At 45.3% G+C, this 14,146-nt stretch overlaps 3 protein-coding genes across 3 annotated transcripts; all 3 read left to right on the top strand.

Moving 5' to 3' along the window:
• Positions 1–218: 218 nt before the first annotated feature.
• On the top strand, positions 219–2,596 carry BHQ10_000239 (uncharacterized protein; the record flags this gene model as incomplete). Its single annotated transcript, XM_040874530.1, has 5 exons — positions 219–353; positions 418–1,537; positions 1,596–2,057; positions 2,111–2,205; positions 2,261–2,596. 5 exons carry the CDS (start codon positions 219–221, stop codon positions 2,594–2,596), a joined length of 2,148 nt encoding a protein of 715 aa, XP_040728744.1.
• A 6,086-nt stretch (positions 2,597–8,682) lies between these two features.
• BHQ10_000238 (uncharacterized protein) lies at positions 8,683–8,985 on the top strand (the record flags this gene model as incomplete). Its single annotated transcript, XM_040874519.1, has 1 exon — positions 8,683–8,985. One exon carries the CDS (start codon positions 8,683–8,685, stop codon positions 8,983–8,985), a length of 303 nt encoding a protein of 100 aa, XP_040728743.1.
• Positions 8,986–9,880: 895 nt separating this feature from the next.
• Positions 9,881–12,292, top strand: BHQ10_000237 (uncharacterized protein; the record flags this gene model as incomplete). The annotated part of the gene is made up of 2 exons (XM_040874508.1): positions 9,881–10,458; positions 10,510–12,292. 2 exons carry the CDS (start codon positions 9,881–9,883, stop codon positions 12,290–12,292), a joined length of 2,361 nt encoding a protein of 786 aa, XP_040728742.1.
• Between the last annotated feature and the right edge of the window lie 1,854 nt (positions 12,293–14,146).

The following is a 14,146-nucleotide window of genomic DNA, read 5'->3' as shown; positions in this document are numbered from 1 at the left end:
TGGGATCACGGCGTCGTTACTCGAACCGCGAAGGGCTTCGTACTGCTCTCAATCATACTCTTCATTTTCATTATACCGCTCCACTATCTCGCATCAAAAGAAATTGACATACACCCCCGTGTCGTTCAGCAAGGTATATCTGCGCGGGAGGAGTTGCGCCGGAGAGGCTCCTTTTAATTAAAGCGAATTGAAGCAGCGGTGCATGAAAGGATGACAATATGATAAATGGCGATGGCTTACTGCGTGTTTTCTGGCCGAATGATATACCACGCTCATCGTCGTCCGGGGTTATTATCGGCTGGCGCAACTCGGACTTGGATTTATTTGTCGTAACTGTGCTGGAAGATGTCGAGGTAGGTGAAGCGCTAGATACTGAAAAGGGGCTGTTCACAATGTTAATAATTATTGCTCTCCAAGGCCAAAAGTGTCGATAATGCGCTGCGAACGGGCATTCTGTTTCGCAATTGCCCTCACCCGATCACCCAACTCTTCGTTCTCTGTGGAAAGTCGGCAATGCACGTTTTAGGCTCAACCAACCCAGCTGAGCCGCCAACAGCTTTCGATGCCGGCCATCTTTCAGTGACTACGAATACCTCTTATAAGATCCCCCGTGTTTTCTGTCCTCCAGAAACGAATGTCTCGATTCAAGTGATTATGTTCAATCGCCCTCATCCAACCCGTATGCAATATATGTCATTGGAGCCGATATCTTTAGCGTTGGTCGATAAACAATCGAATCATGGAAAGGGTGTGTCCTTTGCTCCGATCGATGCGGAGGAGGAAGAGGAGAAAGCTCGGTCGAAGAAACTGATAGAGAAGCTGAAGTGGCATACGGTCGTCCGCCATGTCCCGTCCCAGAAAGAGGTTGCGCTACCTATCATACTAAACCAAGTGAACTGCGCATTTGAGGTTGGACAACTCATTGAGAAGAATAGCCGACTAATAGGCACGCGTCCAAAGAGAAGCATGAGTGTCAGCGAACGTGTCGTTGAATCTGCCACAACAATTTGGGACTTTTTTGTTGACATCTTCTGGCAATGGATCTGGCCAGTTCTTACAAGATGCTTTGTCTTTGGTTTAGTCTGCCATCGCGCAGTCGCTGAATTAGTACTACGTATGCTTGAATGGCGAGCCCGTCCCGATGCTGCAGCTCTTAAGGATATCTCCGCCACAGCGCAACAAGTCGACATTCGATTGCAGCAATTTTGCTACTGGCCTATACAATACGTCAAACTTCGGCAAAGAAAGGATAATTGGGAGAGTGTTACAACCAGTCATCCGGATTACATTCGCTTCTACAATTCACTTTGGCTCGTTGCAAACGATGTCATTATCGGCATTGCTTTGGGCTCTTATATTATTGATAACGCGCAATGGGTGGCCAGTCAAATAGACTATCTCATCACAGACTGGACTGTTGAAGGTTTACAGAGAACCATCTCATGGCTGATGGGATGGCCAGCCGGTTTGAAACTCAATAATGAACTGGCTGCATTCCTGGGAGATCTTTTCCTTTGGGTCATTGAACATTGGGCCGGTATTTCATCGTCCTTTTCATATAGTAAAAGCCTCAATACTGACTGCTTTATATATAGCCTGTATCGCCAACCTGCAACCCTATTTACCACACCTAATATACATTATTGGCTGCTCGAGTTTCGCCGGTGCCAGCATGCCAATTGCTCTATTCTCCGATTTACTTTCAATCATCACCATCCACATTTACTCATTCTACATAGCATCGGCTCGCATATTTAATTGGCAACTTAGCATTATAATATCCCTTTTCCACCTCTTCCGCGGCAAAAAACGGAACGTCCTTCGCAATCGAATCGATTCCTGCGACTACGATCTCGACCAGCTTTTGCTAGGGACGATTCTGTTTACCGTATTATTCTTTCTTCTTCCGACAGTCGTCGTCTTTTACCTCGCATTTGCATCGGCGCGGATGTTAATCATCTCACTCAAAGCGGCGCTGGATACGTGGTTGGCATTTCTGAATCACTTTCCACTGTTTGCGCTAATGCTGCGCGTGAAGGATCCCGGACGTTTACCTGGTATGATCTTTTTGAGAAGCTAAATTCATTTCAAATACTAAAGAGCATCATAGGCGGGGTCTATTTCTCGCTACGAGAAGAAGTTATCAAACCATCATCAAAACAAAAAGGCGCAGAGGCAACCAGGATTTCCTATATCCATCTAAAGGTATGTCATCCTAACGGTCCTGTCAAACATCCGAATTATACTGACAATCAAACAGTCCATGCCCCTCTCCCTCCGCGCCATGTTCGACCAATACTTCCAACTCGGCCATCGCCTCCGCAAACACTACCTCTCACCCAGCGTCATCCTGTGCCTCGTCACCGGCCGCTTCGTACCTCCAATCCATCGCCGCAATCTCTACAGTATGCAATACAGCATGCTCCCAGCCCACCGCGCGGGCATGTTCGAGGTGTGGAATCGACTGACGGAGAAGAAGAGTACCTCAAATGGCTCAAGCGGTGGTCGAGGAATGAACGGTAGTATGGGCAATGGACTTGTCAAGGTTCCGTCGAATTATGTATCTAATGGTGGTGGTCGTCGGGGCCACCGATGATGACTGTAATGTATTTATTGTAAGATATACTTTTATGTTATACATAACTTTTTTGCGAGTGCCGTCCACCTTCAATGAACCCCTTTGATCGTCTTTTCAAGACCACAGGTCAACCACCTACAGTCAACATTTCGAAGTATGTATTGATTCGATATCCTTTTCGAGATAGCCATCTGTTTCGCCAGTACCTATTCTATAATACAGTTGGCACCACGCATCAACGTACCCCAGTGACAGCTTCATGTCTTACTCAAACTCAATTTCTCGAGGGACATATATGTATATATACATAGTCCTCTATCGCCTTTCCGCACCATACAATGCTTGAACCCCACATGCAAGATTAAAATGCACGGGAGAGATAAATTCAATATTACTTAAAATCTTACACCAATACAGTACATTCATTCCCAATTGATAACTGATTTTTAGAACTATCTTGTGGGGTAATGCAGGCCGTATTAATGTCTCTGTAGAAACCTTCTAGATAGATACAGTGGGATGAAATATGTGTTCGCACCCCCCCATATCCGACCGCTACCCGAAGCTTAATAATGTAGTGATTAACCACCCGTGCCGTAAGGGCTTTTAGAGGGTTCAGAGGGTACCCAGGCCGCTAAGCCCGCACCTAATAGCACCTGATAGTACTTCGGTTTCCTCGGCAGAATACCCGGCGGTGTGGAAATTTCGGATAGGGGGGGTGCGGAAACATTTTTCGTGGTACTGTATATACTCCGAATACATATACTCCAGATACGTATCGTCCGGGGCAATAGATTCTTCTGATATTGTGCGCGTACAAACAATCATGTACTACCCTTTATGACTTCATACAACCAAGTCCGTATTGACTTTGCATGGTTCAACATCTTGACATTGAGCCAATCGACCTCCTTTCGCGAGTGAAAATACTGCAAAATAATTGCAGCACATACTGTAAACGTGGTCAAACTAAAGAGTGATACCCAGTACTTCCACCATGGAACGTCATCCGCAACTTGGTTCATGCTAAACATTGCCTATACAGGTATTAGCTTATACGTCCAAACCCCCATCGTCCGCGTTGTCTTTGACTGACCGTTATCAAACCTAATGGCAAATATATCTGAGAAAAATAGTTAGAGGTCGAAACTGAATCCCCTACAGTGTTCAGATCTTACAATTGTTATATGGGTGAGAAGCTGGATGTTATCACCCTGCTGAGTTGCATTTATACTCTCTGCAAGTGCGGACGCATTCACAAGCTAAAGTGCCTAGTTAGCCGGGCTTTCAAGAAGGCAGACTGGAGGTAACTTACAACATCGGACATTTTCTCGAGAGTCTCTATTCTTTGCTCTATGATCATATGTAAGGCTTTGAGCTCTGCTATGTATCCATGTATCTGATAGAACTTGTCCCGAAAATTCTCATAGAGAGTCCCAGGTTCTTCTAGATTGAAGTAGACACTGTGGTTCGTATCAAACTCCATCCACGTCGTCACATTTTTAGCAAGGCAATTTTTTAGGCGCCGCAAAGTCCCTAAAACCCAAGTGTATTCTTTCGTTCGTTTCAAGTTCGGGTCGTCCTCGAGAAACTTTGGGAGAGACTCTTGATTTATTTCGCCCTAATGATGCGCGAAAGGTATCGTCGTCAGGGAAAAAAATATTAATCTAGGAGACTTGTAGTAGGGGCTGTCACTCACATGAGAGTCCAGATAGCTTTCTAGTACTTGCACTAGCACTGTCCACTCGGCTGTGACCTGGTACATTCTTATAGAAAGCACAGTAAGAAAATAATACCTTGGGTCCCAGATGGGCAAGTTACATGGTGTTTGGCCGGCAGACGGACCATCTGATCGTGTTTTGAGGAATTCCTCGACTGTGTCTTGCCCCGTGTAATAAGTATCTCCACAGAAGTGGGCAGTCCAGAAGAAATCATCCACGACACAAATTATCAATGATAGTTGTGATTCGTAAATACAGTCTTGCAAGATTGTTCCTGGTGGTCGGAAATACCTGGCCTTTCTCAATCCTCTAGGATCAGAGTGGTTCGTGATGTCGGGTCGTAGAACGTAGTGTGGTAAATGAAACTGTAGAACGATTTTTCGATTCTTACACCACCAGCTTTAACTCGCACCGTCTTTACACTTAGTTGGGGTCCGAACCACTCACGTGAGAAACATTCATATAAGCCTGAAACTCGATATGTTTAGATAGAAACAAGCGGAAGTCTGGGAGGTGTAAGGTGGATATGTTGCAAATTAGGGCTAAGGCCACTCGTGGCGTTATATCTGCAATATAACTTTATCATCTTAGCTTGTTATGTTCGCTGTGTTGGGAGGATTGAAATCCGTACACGATTCTACGCTCTGCGTTCTGTTTCCTCTGTTGGCATTATTAGATGAGGTTCACCAATGATGGAGGGAAAGAGAAATAGAAATAGATCAAGAAAGACCGATAGAGGAGCTATTATTTTTCAAATCTCATCTGTTTACTTACAGAAATTTTAAGGCGCTCGAATAATGTTTTCGCATCTGCTCCATATACTTGGACGTTTTCTCCTTCTGGCGGATACTGATTATACGATTTTGAGTCCCATGGACGAAGTATAATACTTGCATTGTCGGAAATATTCAGATTTACACAAGGGTCACATCTGTCGTCAACAATGACTATTGTCCTCCGATCATTTGTAGGAGCTTGCAAATCTTGAATGGAACTGGCGTCTGACTGTTCAAGGAAACCGCGTAAAGCTTCGTGAAGGCGAGGAGGTTCAAGATCACTTATGAAATGACTTAAAAATGAATCTATGAGAGTTTTCCCAGGTTCGATCTGAAGTCGCTCATCTTGATGAATGTATAAGTTCGGCTGTCGCGTGGTGAACGATTTCCACAAATTTTCGTTTCGGGGCCTGTCATGGTTATTTATTCGAGATCGATCCATTGGCCTCCGTTATTTTTTCGAGATATGCGTACAAAACAAGCTGTCTTGTACACCCTTGGATTTTTTTTTGGCTGAGGTGTTTGAGGTCGCTTCGAGCTTGTGATGCTATAACTATCTGATCAACTAATACACGTAGATCTTCTGTACTTTCGAAAGATTGTGCAAGTCCTTCTCACTTGTGGAATTCTGTATGCTTCCAAGAAGGCTTTGCTGTGCATTCCTTTTCGCTTATTTTTCGAGTTGAGATCAGCCTTGCTACTTCACACCAAGACGATAAGACTAAATAACTAACAAATAGTCGGGTGTTGCCCATTACGGATTTGGGTATTATTGAGCTACGCGTGGCTCACTTTGGTCCATTTGTGCTTGCCACGTAACGTGGCTAGGTTTTTTAATCGTAAGGCAGCCAATACCGTCTGAAACATACATTCAGACCAAACCAAGTTGAAACCGGTTGTTACGAACCCTGCCCTTTGTTCGACAATAGCAACTCGTGACTGTCCGTATCTCAGAAATATCCAAAAAAGTACATGAGGCTGAATCCGCCTGCCACACCTATTTCTTTCCCATGATATTTTGATACTTGATTTTTGGCTCTAGCCTTGAGGCAACCTCATAATAACAGCTTCCGCGTGTGCTGAACAGCAGATGTAGAGTACCGAATGGTGAATATTTACATCTCATGTTTTAAGTGAAAAGTAGGCATGGTTGATATAGCAATGAATGAGAACAGAAGGCCTGGTGATTTCTTGATTGGGGTTTCTCTCAGTTTATCTGCAAGTATCACTTAACAATCATACAATCTCTACATGCTTGATGGAAGCAGGAGCTACACTGGGGTGCTATAACGTAATCGTACGGTCCGCCATTACACTGACACTAGAAACCAAAATTTATCTGGTTAGCATTAAGATTCTGATAGGAAATCCCAGTCACTGCGCATATGGAAACACCCTTACACAGTAATACCTCAGAGTTCCACCCCACAGGCTCACTCCGCTTGCTGCTTGGGTGGGATTCTTGCACTTGGTACATTTCGCGTGCTGACATGATTCGCATTTGGATGCCTCGGCTTTATTGTATTTGCTACATTGCTCGTTGCACTGTTTTAATCAGCACCGGAGCGCACATTTCATCTTCGTGTGCCTAGGTGTACTCACACAGTACCAGTCTTGCGAAGTTCTTCGTATCAAAGGGTGCAAATCAATGTTGGACTCAATATACTCATCCAGACCACCATCCGCTCGTAAATGTCCACGGAATAAATCCATCAAGATACTTTGAAAAGCCCAGCCTGGTGCAATAGTATGAGCAACCCGGGGTTTCTTGAACAGGAGAACGTAACGTTTATGATTCTAATTGTTCGCTCTGCGGTGCGAATTTTGCTTTTCGGCTATTCGTGATATGATTGAGTCATTACGGTAGAGATTTCTTGGAGGGAAGGCGTAATCTAAATATTTTTTGGGCAGCAGCTCTAACGCGTAAAAGTACTAAAAAAGTAAATTCATCCGATCGCCGCAACTGCGGTCCATCTGCAATCCCTGATTTTAGGTCGAAATTGGGGCAGTGCCAGGCTGAACGGTCTGACATGGGTATGACTTGTATCTTCATTGGAGCAAACAATATTCCAGCTTGTGTATACGAATGTATCATGTTCATAATAAATCCCAGGTATTTTTCTAGCGTCTTCTTCGACAAAACCCTGACTCACTCAGATATGCCTTCAATCATGGTAAAGAAACAGGCTTATCGAATCCATTCATACTGGAGTCTGGAGCCAATAATTGATGACTAGTTAATGCGGAAAAGAAAGCCGAATTAGACGTTGACGCAAGAAGATCTCTCAAGAAGCATTCATAGTCAGTTTGTGCTCGGGCAGTAATGGATTTATATGTGTAAGTTATTGATGATACTAGTGTAAGACCGTGAAACAGAAAGTACCTAAAGCTACAGACATATATTTATTCGTCTATTCATGCACTACGGTAATAGAATAAGCTTATGCTAAGGCTCAATGATCTGATTACGATGCTCAGGGACGTGCTAAGTTCTACCCAGTGTTCAAAAGCGGCGACAGTGTGAGCACTAAAATGGAAAGGGAGTGACATGGCGCGCCAGGGGAAATCCGGTACATAGGTATGTGGATATGTAGTAACCCCATGCCCCTTAATATGTAGCGCTGGAGTCATTCAGACTCTAAATCGAACTGCTACTTGCATTGGTGTGGCTTCTCATGGTATCATAGATCCATTGTTCTGTAGATTTGTCCTTCCTGATATGTGCTCCTGGGGTGACTCCATGCTCTTTGATTCTCACATCTAGAGTTAAATGATAACATATAAAGCACTTCAAATTTATATGCTTTATGAATCTATTGATTTTGATAATAGCTGCTGGTGTCCTTCAGATTTAGAAATAGTCTAATATCAGGTTTTCGTACAGGATAGGAGCGCGCTTCAGTTCTACATGCCTTGTAAACCTATTCTCTTTGGTATCCCTTGCTGGAGTGCTTCGGTATACTATGTTACAGAAGTCCGAGCTTCTTGGATAATAATCAGGGTATTGAGGACTTGCACTTTATCTAGGCCTGCTTCTCTCATTGTAGGTCGGGGGTGGCTTCATGCTCTTTCTTCATATGAGAAATGATCTTTATCTTCATAGCACGTGAAGCACTGCGAATCTACATGCTTTGTAATCTGAAATCCTTAATATGGGCTGCTGGAGTCCTTCTGAGCTGGAAATATCTTGATATCAGGTCTTCACATGATAAGAGCGCGCTTCGGTTCCGTAAGCCTTGTGAATTTATTATTCTTAATTACATTGCTGAAGTGCTCCTATACTAGATTAAGACCCTCTTCATACAGCTGAGGGACGCCAAAGTTATACATACCTTGAAACCCTGCTCCTCTCAATGTATACTGCTGGGGTGCCTCAGGTCGTCAACATCTGCCTCTGCACAAAATCGTGCGCACAAATCGCCGAGCCCCTAGTCACACACACACACACACACACATTTATATCTGAGAAGGGTGTCACTTCTCTTTTTTTCTTCCTCCTTTCTTCATCCTCTCACACACCCCCAAGACCACCACCTGCTGCCGCCACCGCCGCCGACTCCGAAACAGAACCAAGAGCGCCCCCGTCCCTTACCTTCACGTCTTCAACATGGCTCATGGACGCACGTGGACCCTCGACCAGATGATATATCTGGTCGTCATGAAATTGGCCTCCAGTTATGGATGGAAGAGGGTCGCGGAGGCCTTCAGAGCGCGATTCGACAGTCCAGCAACACACAAGGACGTCGAGTCGAAGTTCAATAAGGACTTGAAAAAGTCCAAAATCCACCAAATCGTGGTGGATTGGATGGAGGCACAGATTATCCCAGAGGACGACCCCGACGGAGTCTGCATCCTTTTGGATGCACTCATGATGATAGGGGAAATCCCCTTGGAGGACCGTCTGGCCTGATAGTAAGTGAAGTAATTCGATTATTGTCATTTCCAATTCACTTCCACGTCACACACACAGATAGGAGATTTTTCATTGAGCCATGTCTTCGTTATCTCGTTATAAAAATACAATTTTTGGTGTCGAGTGAGTGCTATGCACCATCACCGTTTGAGATGTTCAGCATCACTTTCTTTTGAGCCCTGTTTCGCTTCTTCCAGCATAGTGTCGATGCCACGATCCTTAAGTGCTTTCTGTTGGGTTTTTTTCAGCAGCAGTTTCTGTCAAGAGTGTCGCTCTAGTACATACCATGAGACACGAGTTATACTTTTTGAAGAGCTCGGCACACTCATCTTTGGAGTTGCCTCTGAGATATTCTAACCCCCTCATCAGCTTTGCTTTGGTTTTGGATGAATATATGTTTTCTCACTTTCGCTGTACCATTTGAGAAAACATGTGTCGTATTTTCTAACTCACTTGTCAGACAGATTAAATACACAGCTCGCCACCCTGGGACTCACTCCTTTATTTCGTTGCACTCGGGGGCCAGGGACGCCGACATGATGAAAATGTTTCTGACCGGTAATTCCTTGTGCTCTCCCTTGATGGATTCGAGTTCTATTCACTTTCTTCTCACGATGAGATGCTGTCGTTGGACAGAGCTTGGTTCGGAAGCTTGTCCCCACCCATAACCTTAGCGCCGGTCAAATGGTTTTTCCTGTGAGTTTTTATGCCGCTAATTCTTATCGAAAGTTTTGACAGTTCATGCGAAACTCATATCTGTGTTAGACCATGCTCATTTTTTTATGATCGATTCTTCACATACCACATTCATTCATGCTTTGTTGCAGTTGGAACCCTTTCTTCTTCGCTCACATCCCCTCCTCATTGAGCCTCGTCTCGGCTATCCTCCATCATGGATAACTCGGCAGACTTTTCCTCTTTCCAAGAAAAAGTGACAGCTGCTTTGATCAAGAGCACTCAGACTGTCAAGAAAATCGGAGACGAGGACGTCGACTTCCACCGCACATCAAGCACTGAATTCGCCGAAAACCTAGACGAACAGAGCACCCGGATACTTTCCCTCACCTCATCCTTACTCAAAGTCGCGACTGGCGGCACCGACATCAACCCCCCCGTTCTCGAAGATGAAGACGCGATCGAAGACAACTGGCGTGGCATTGTGGATGTCATTGATAATTTGCTCGAAAAGGCAGATGCATGTCTTGATGAGTTCACTGGCATCATCAAAAAATTGAGTCCTCCACAGCAAGATCGCATTCGTGAGGCGAGCACTCGACAGCAAGAGAAAAAGTTTCCGACCATTTACGACTATGGCCCATCCAAGATTCCTAAACCACAGCTCCAATTTCGCAATGCACCAAACAACCACGACACAGCGCCATTCCGTCCTTTACTCAAATCCAAGCCGCATGCCATCGTACCACTAGAGAAGTCGCTTCAATTGGTCGAGACAGAAAAGAAACCAGCATTGTACGCCATTTACCACTTTTGTTGACAAATCAAAACTAACATTCCATCTAGCTACCCAAACCCTTATGAAAAAGAGATCCGCGATGCCAAGTATCCCGAGTCAGCCTACGTCGTCGCACCGCCAGTCGAGTTCGGTCCTGTCGAAACCACACAAGCTGTCTGGGTCGATACTCCCGAAGGAGTGACCGAAATGGTCAAGGAGCTCAAAAAGGCAAAGGAGATTGCTGTCGACTTGGAGCACCACGATGTGCACACGTACTATGGACTTGTTTCATTGATGCAAATCAGCACTCGTGACAAGGACTGGGTAGTCGACACACTTCAGCCATGGCGCGAAGACTTGCAGCAGTTGAATGAAGTTTTCGCCGATCCCAACATCCTCAAAGTCCTTCATGGTTCTACAATGGATATTGTTTGGCTTCAACGAGATTTGGGTCTGTACGTCGTGGGCTTGTTCGATACATATCATGCTGCGGTAGCTTTGGGATTGTCCAAGCGAAGTTTAAAGTTCTTGCTGGAAAAATATGCGCATTACGAGGCGGACAAGAAATATCAAATGGCTGACTGGCGCCTGAGACCGTTGACAGAGGAAATGTTGAAATATGCTCGTGCCGATACCCACTACCTTCTCTATATCTACGATTGTCTGCGCAATGAACTCCTGGAAAGGTCTACACCAAAGAGAAACCAGATCGACTATGTGTTGGAACGATCAAAGACTGAAGCTTTGCAGCGCTACGAACGACCTGTCTATGACATGGCTGGTGGACAAGGCGCTGGCGGCTGGTACGACCTATTGAGCAGAAATTCGGCACTTTTCTCGAAAGAACAGTTTGCAGTCTTCAAAGCAGTTCACGAATGGCGGGATCGAGTTGCGCGTGAGGAAGATGAAGGCTTACAATGCGTTTTCCCTAGACATATGCTCTTCAAAGTGGCCGTGGCCATGCCTGTCGATAGGCACACTCTTTTCAAAACACTTTCGCCAGTTACTTTGATCGTGAAAGACAGAATCAACGAGCTGCTAGCTCTTATTAAGAAGGCGAAGATTGAGGGTGCGACTGGTCCTGAGCTACGCGATGTCATCAAACCAAGGAAGACTGTTGAAGAAGCTATTTTATCCGCTACTAAGCCATCCCCACTTTTGACCGGAGAGCCCACTGTGGTTTCAGTTGTCCGAGCAGACTCGTCGCAATTCTGGGGCGCGGCATTGCAAGCAGCGGAGTCAGCCGTGGTTCCACCTAACTACAAGGTAGCGGCATCACTTGAAGCTCTGCGGTTATCTGTTCCTATTCCTCCCATGCCTGTGACTGTGTCTGAAGTTCGCCAAATGGTTCAGGAGACGACCACTCCTGCTGTGACTTCCGTGGAACCATCACCAATGAACACACCTTCGACAAACAAGGCAGATAAGAGGAGTGACATTTTCACAGTGAAGGAAGTGGCCCCACGACACAAGAGAAAGGCGATAGAAGTGGTAGAAGACTCTGACGAGACGTCCTCTAGCGGCGGCAGTAGCGCAAGCGAAAGTGAGAGCTCAAGTTCAAGCGAAGAAGAAGAAAGTGAAGAAGAAATCCAAGTCCAAAAACCCCCCACCAAAAAATCACGCAAGGAGAAAAAACCACAGAGAAAGCCTCAAGAGGAGGACACAATCCCATTCGACTACAACGCGGCATCCTCAGTCTTGCACTCAGAGGACATGGCGGCAGCGGCGGCAGCGGCAAATCTACCGAATCAGAAGAAGTATTTCAACCCTTATGCCAAGTCCTTGAATGCGCCTAGCGGGGTACGGAAACAGAAGAAGGAGACGAGTGGACGGACGTTTACATTTAGATAGAGCGATTGGAGGAAAGTGTGGTTGAGCTGTGTGTTGCATCTGCATCTGCTATCGGACATGTTTTGATTTGATTTGATACCCGCATGAATCACATGGATCATGATGACTTTTTTTTGCATCTTGTTGGATTAGGTAGTTCAGAAACTTTATTCCTGGCAGCTTTTTCGAAAAGCAATGCAATATACGACATGGATATTCATTTCAGTCAATCATTGTACTCTCTCGGGATACTAAGCGACGATACTAGACTAACACTCTGATTCTCACCACGTTCCGGCCAGGATCAGACTCTCATCCCACGAACTATCCTTGACCAAAAGGCCGAAAACTAATCACGAGAATCGAGCTCTGGCCCATGACCAGGCCACCAGTATGTGCGTGCCTAGTCTAGTTCAACCCCTCAGCCCGGGAATCTGGTCAGTCAGTGAAACTAGCGTCAGACCAAAGACACAAAAAGGTCCGAGCTTTGATCTTTCCTTTGGATTATGCTTTGTGCAGATGAACGAACGGACTTGACTCATGGAAGACTCGGCTTGTTCTGATTCTTGAGATTCTTTGAGTTTGTGTAAGTCGTGCGTGACAAAGACGGGGTTGAGTAATTGAGCTGAAGAAGAAGAAGCTCGATACCTCCTCGTACGTTGATCGATCCCATATCAACTTCCGTGTCTTGCATGCTCGGAATATAAAATACATCATCGTCCAAGAAACGTCTAGCAAAAATCAAGGAAATACGTACCAAGTCTGTCTGTAGTACCTGCGTCTGGGTCCCTGCGCTAGTATGGTGGTCGGTGGCTGAGAGTCACGAGGATACGTACATAACTGCCGACGTACATGGTGTGTATGTGCCATTTAACTCGGTTGTGCCGGGTACCAGATTCATCGACCAGGACTTTGATCCATTCATCCTAATCTTATTCTTGGATGCATGCATGAACCGACCATCGGACCATTGAAGGTTCTGCAGCAAAAAACATTGAACAAACAAAGTGTTCGATGCTCGGCCTATCGGATTCCGGGATAATCATTTAGACTCGTACTCCGATAGACGCGCTAGTAAGCTAAGGTCAAGATGTTACTATGTATACTACGTAGTATATACCAATGCTATACTGTCCTGCGCCAAGGCCGGATGCATGACCTGTCATGTCCCCTTGCATCGACTGTACAAATGCTGTTCATGGTTATTACGTGGTAGAGTGAAGGATTGCTACAGAAAAGACTCGGATGACGGTGGAGACTGGGTTATTGCGGATAGCGGGAAGTCTGCATGATCATACCCGAGCTTAGTGATAGACGTAGTATCTGGTAATGCTGCTAGCCTGTTATGCTGTAATAGCTTTTCACTTCGGATTGCACTCTGGATGATAAGCTTTTGTTGAACTGTAGATGATATACACCTTGACTGCATATGGTTCTTCGCTGATGTCTGCTCTCACATATATTCATACTATGTACTATGGTAGTATATCGCAAGAATGGCTTTGTCCACATAGTATGTATTCTACTCTGTAATGTATGGTATGATAAATACACTACTGCACCACGGCCCACTCACACGGCTGTTCCTGCATGGCAGCGCCAATCAGGTGCTGCGTAGCTTGCTTTATTCTTGGATATTCTCGGACGTATCCAGACTCAGGGGTAACAATCGAGGACGGACTGCTTGGTGGACTGTGTGTCTTATGCTTGTCACTCACTCGACTGTGCAGGGCTGTAACTCTTTCAACGAGAGCGTTTCAGCATTGTCTTGTCTCACCCTCTGTCGATGAACGCGACTTCAAGTCATGCGAGCACATTTCAAAGCAGGCATATGCCCCTATTTTACTATTTTGTGCCCTCGCTGTCCTGTCTCTA

This window comes from Talaromyces amestolkiae (genome assembly GCF_001896365.1).
Source record: "Talaromyces amestolkiae strain CIB chromosome Unknown scaffold1.1, whole genome shotgun sequence".
Taxonomy (NCBI): Eukaryota; Fungi; Ascomycota; class Eurotiomycetes; order Eurotiales; family Trichocomaceae; genus Talaromyces; species Talaromyces amestolkiae.
Note: the sequence above shows the minus strand (reverse complement) of the source record. Positions and strands in the feature narration are given on the sequence as shown.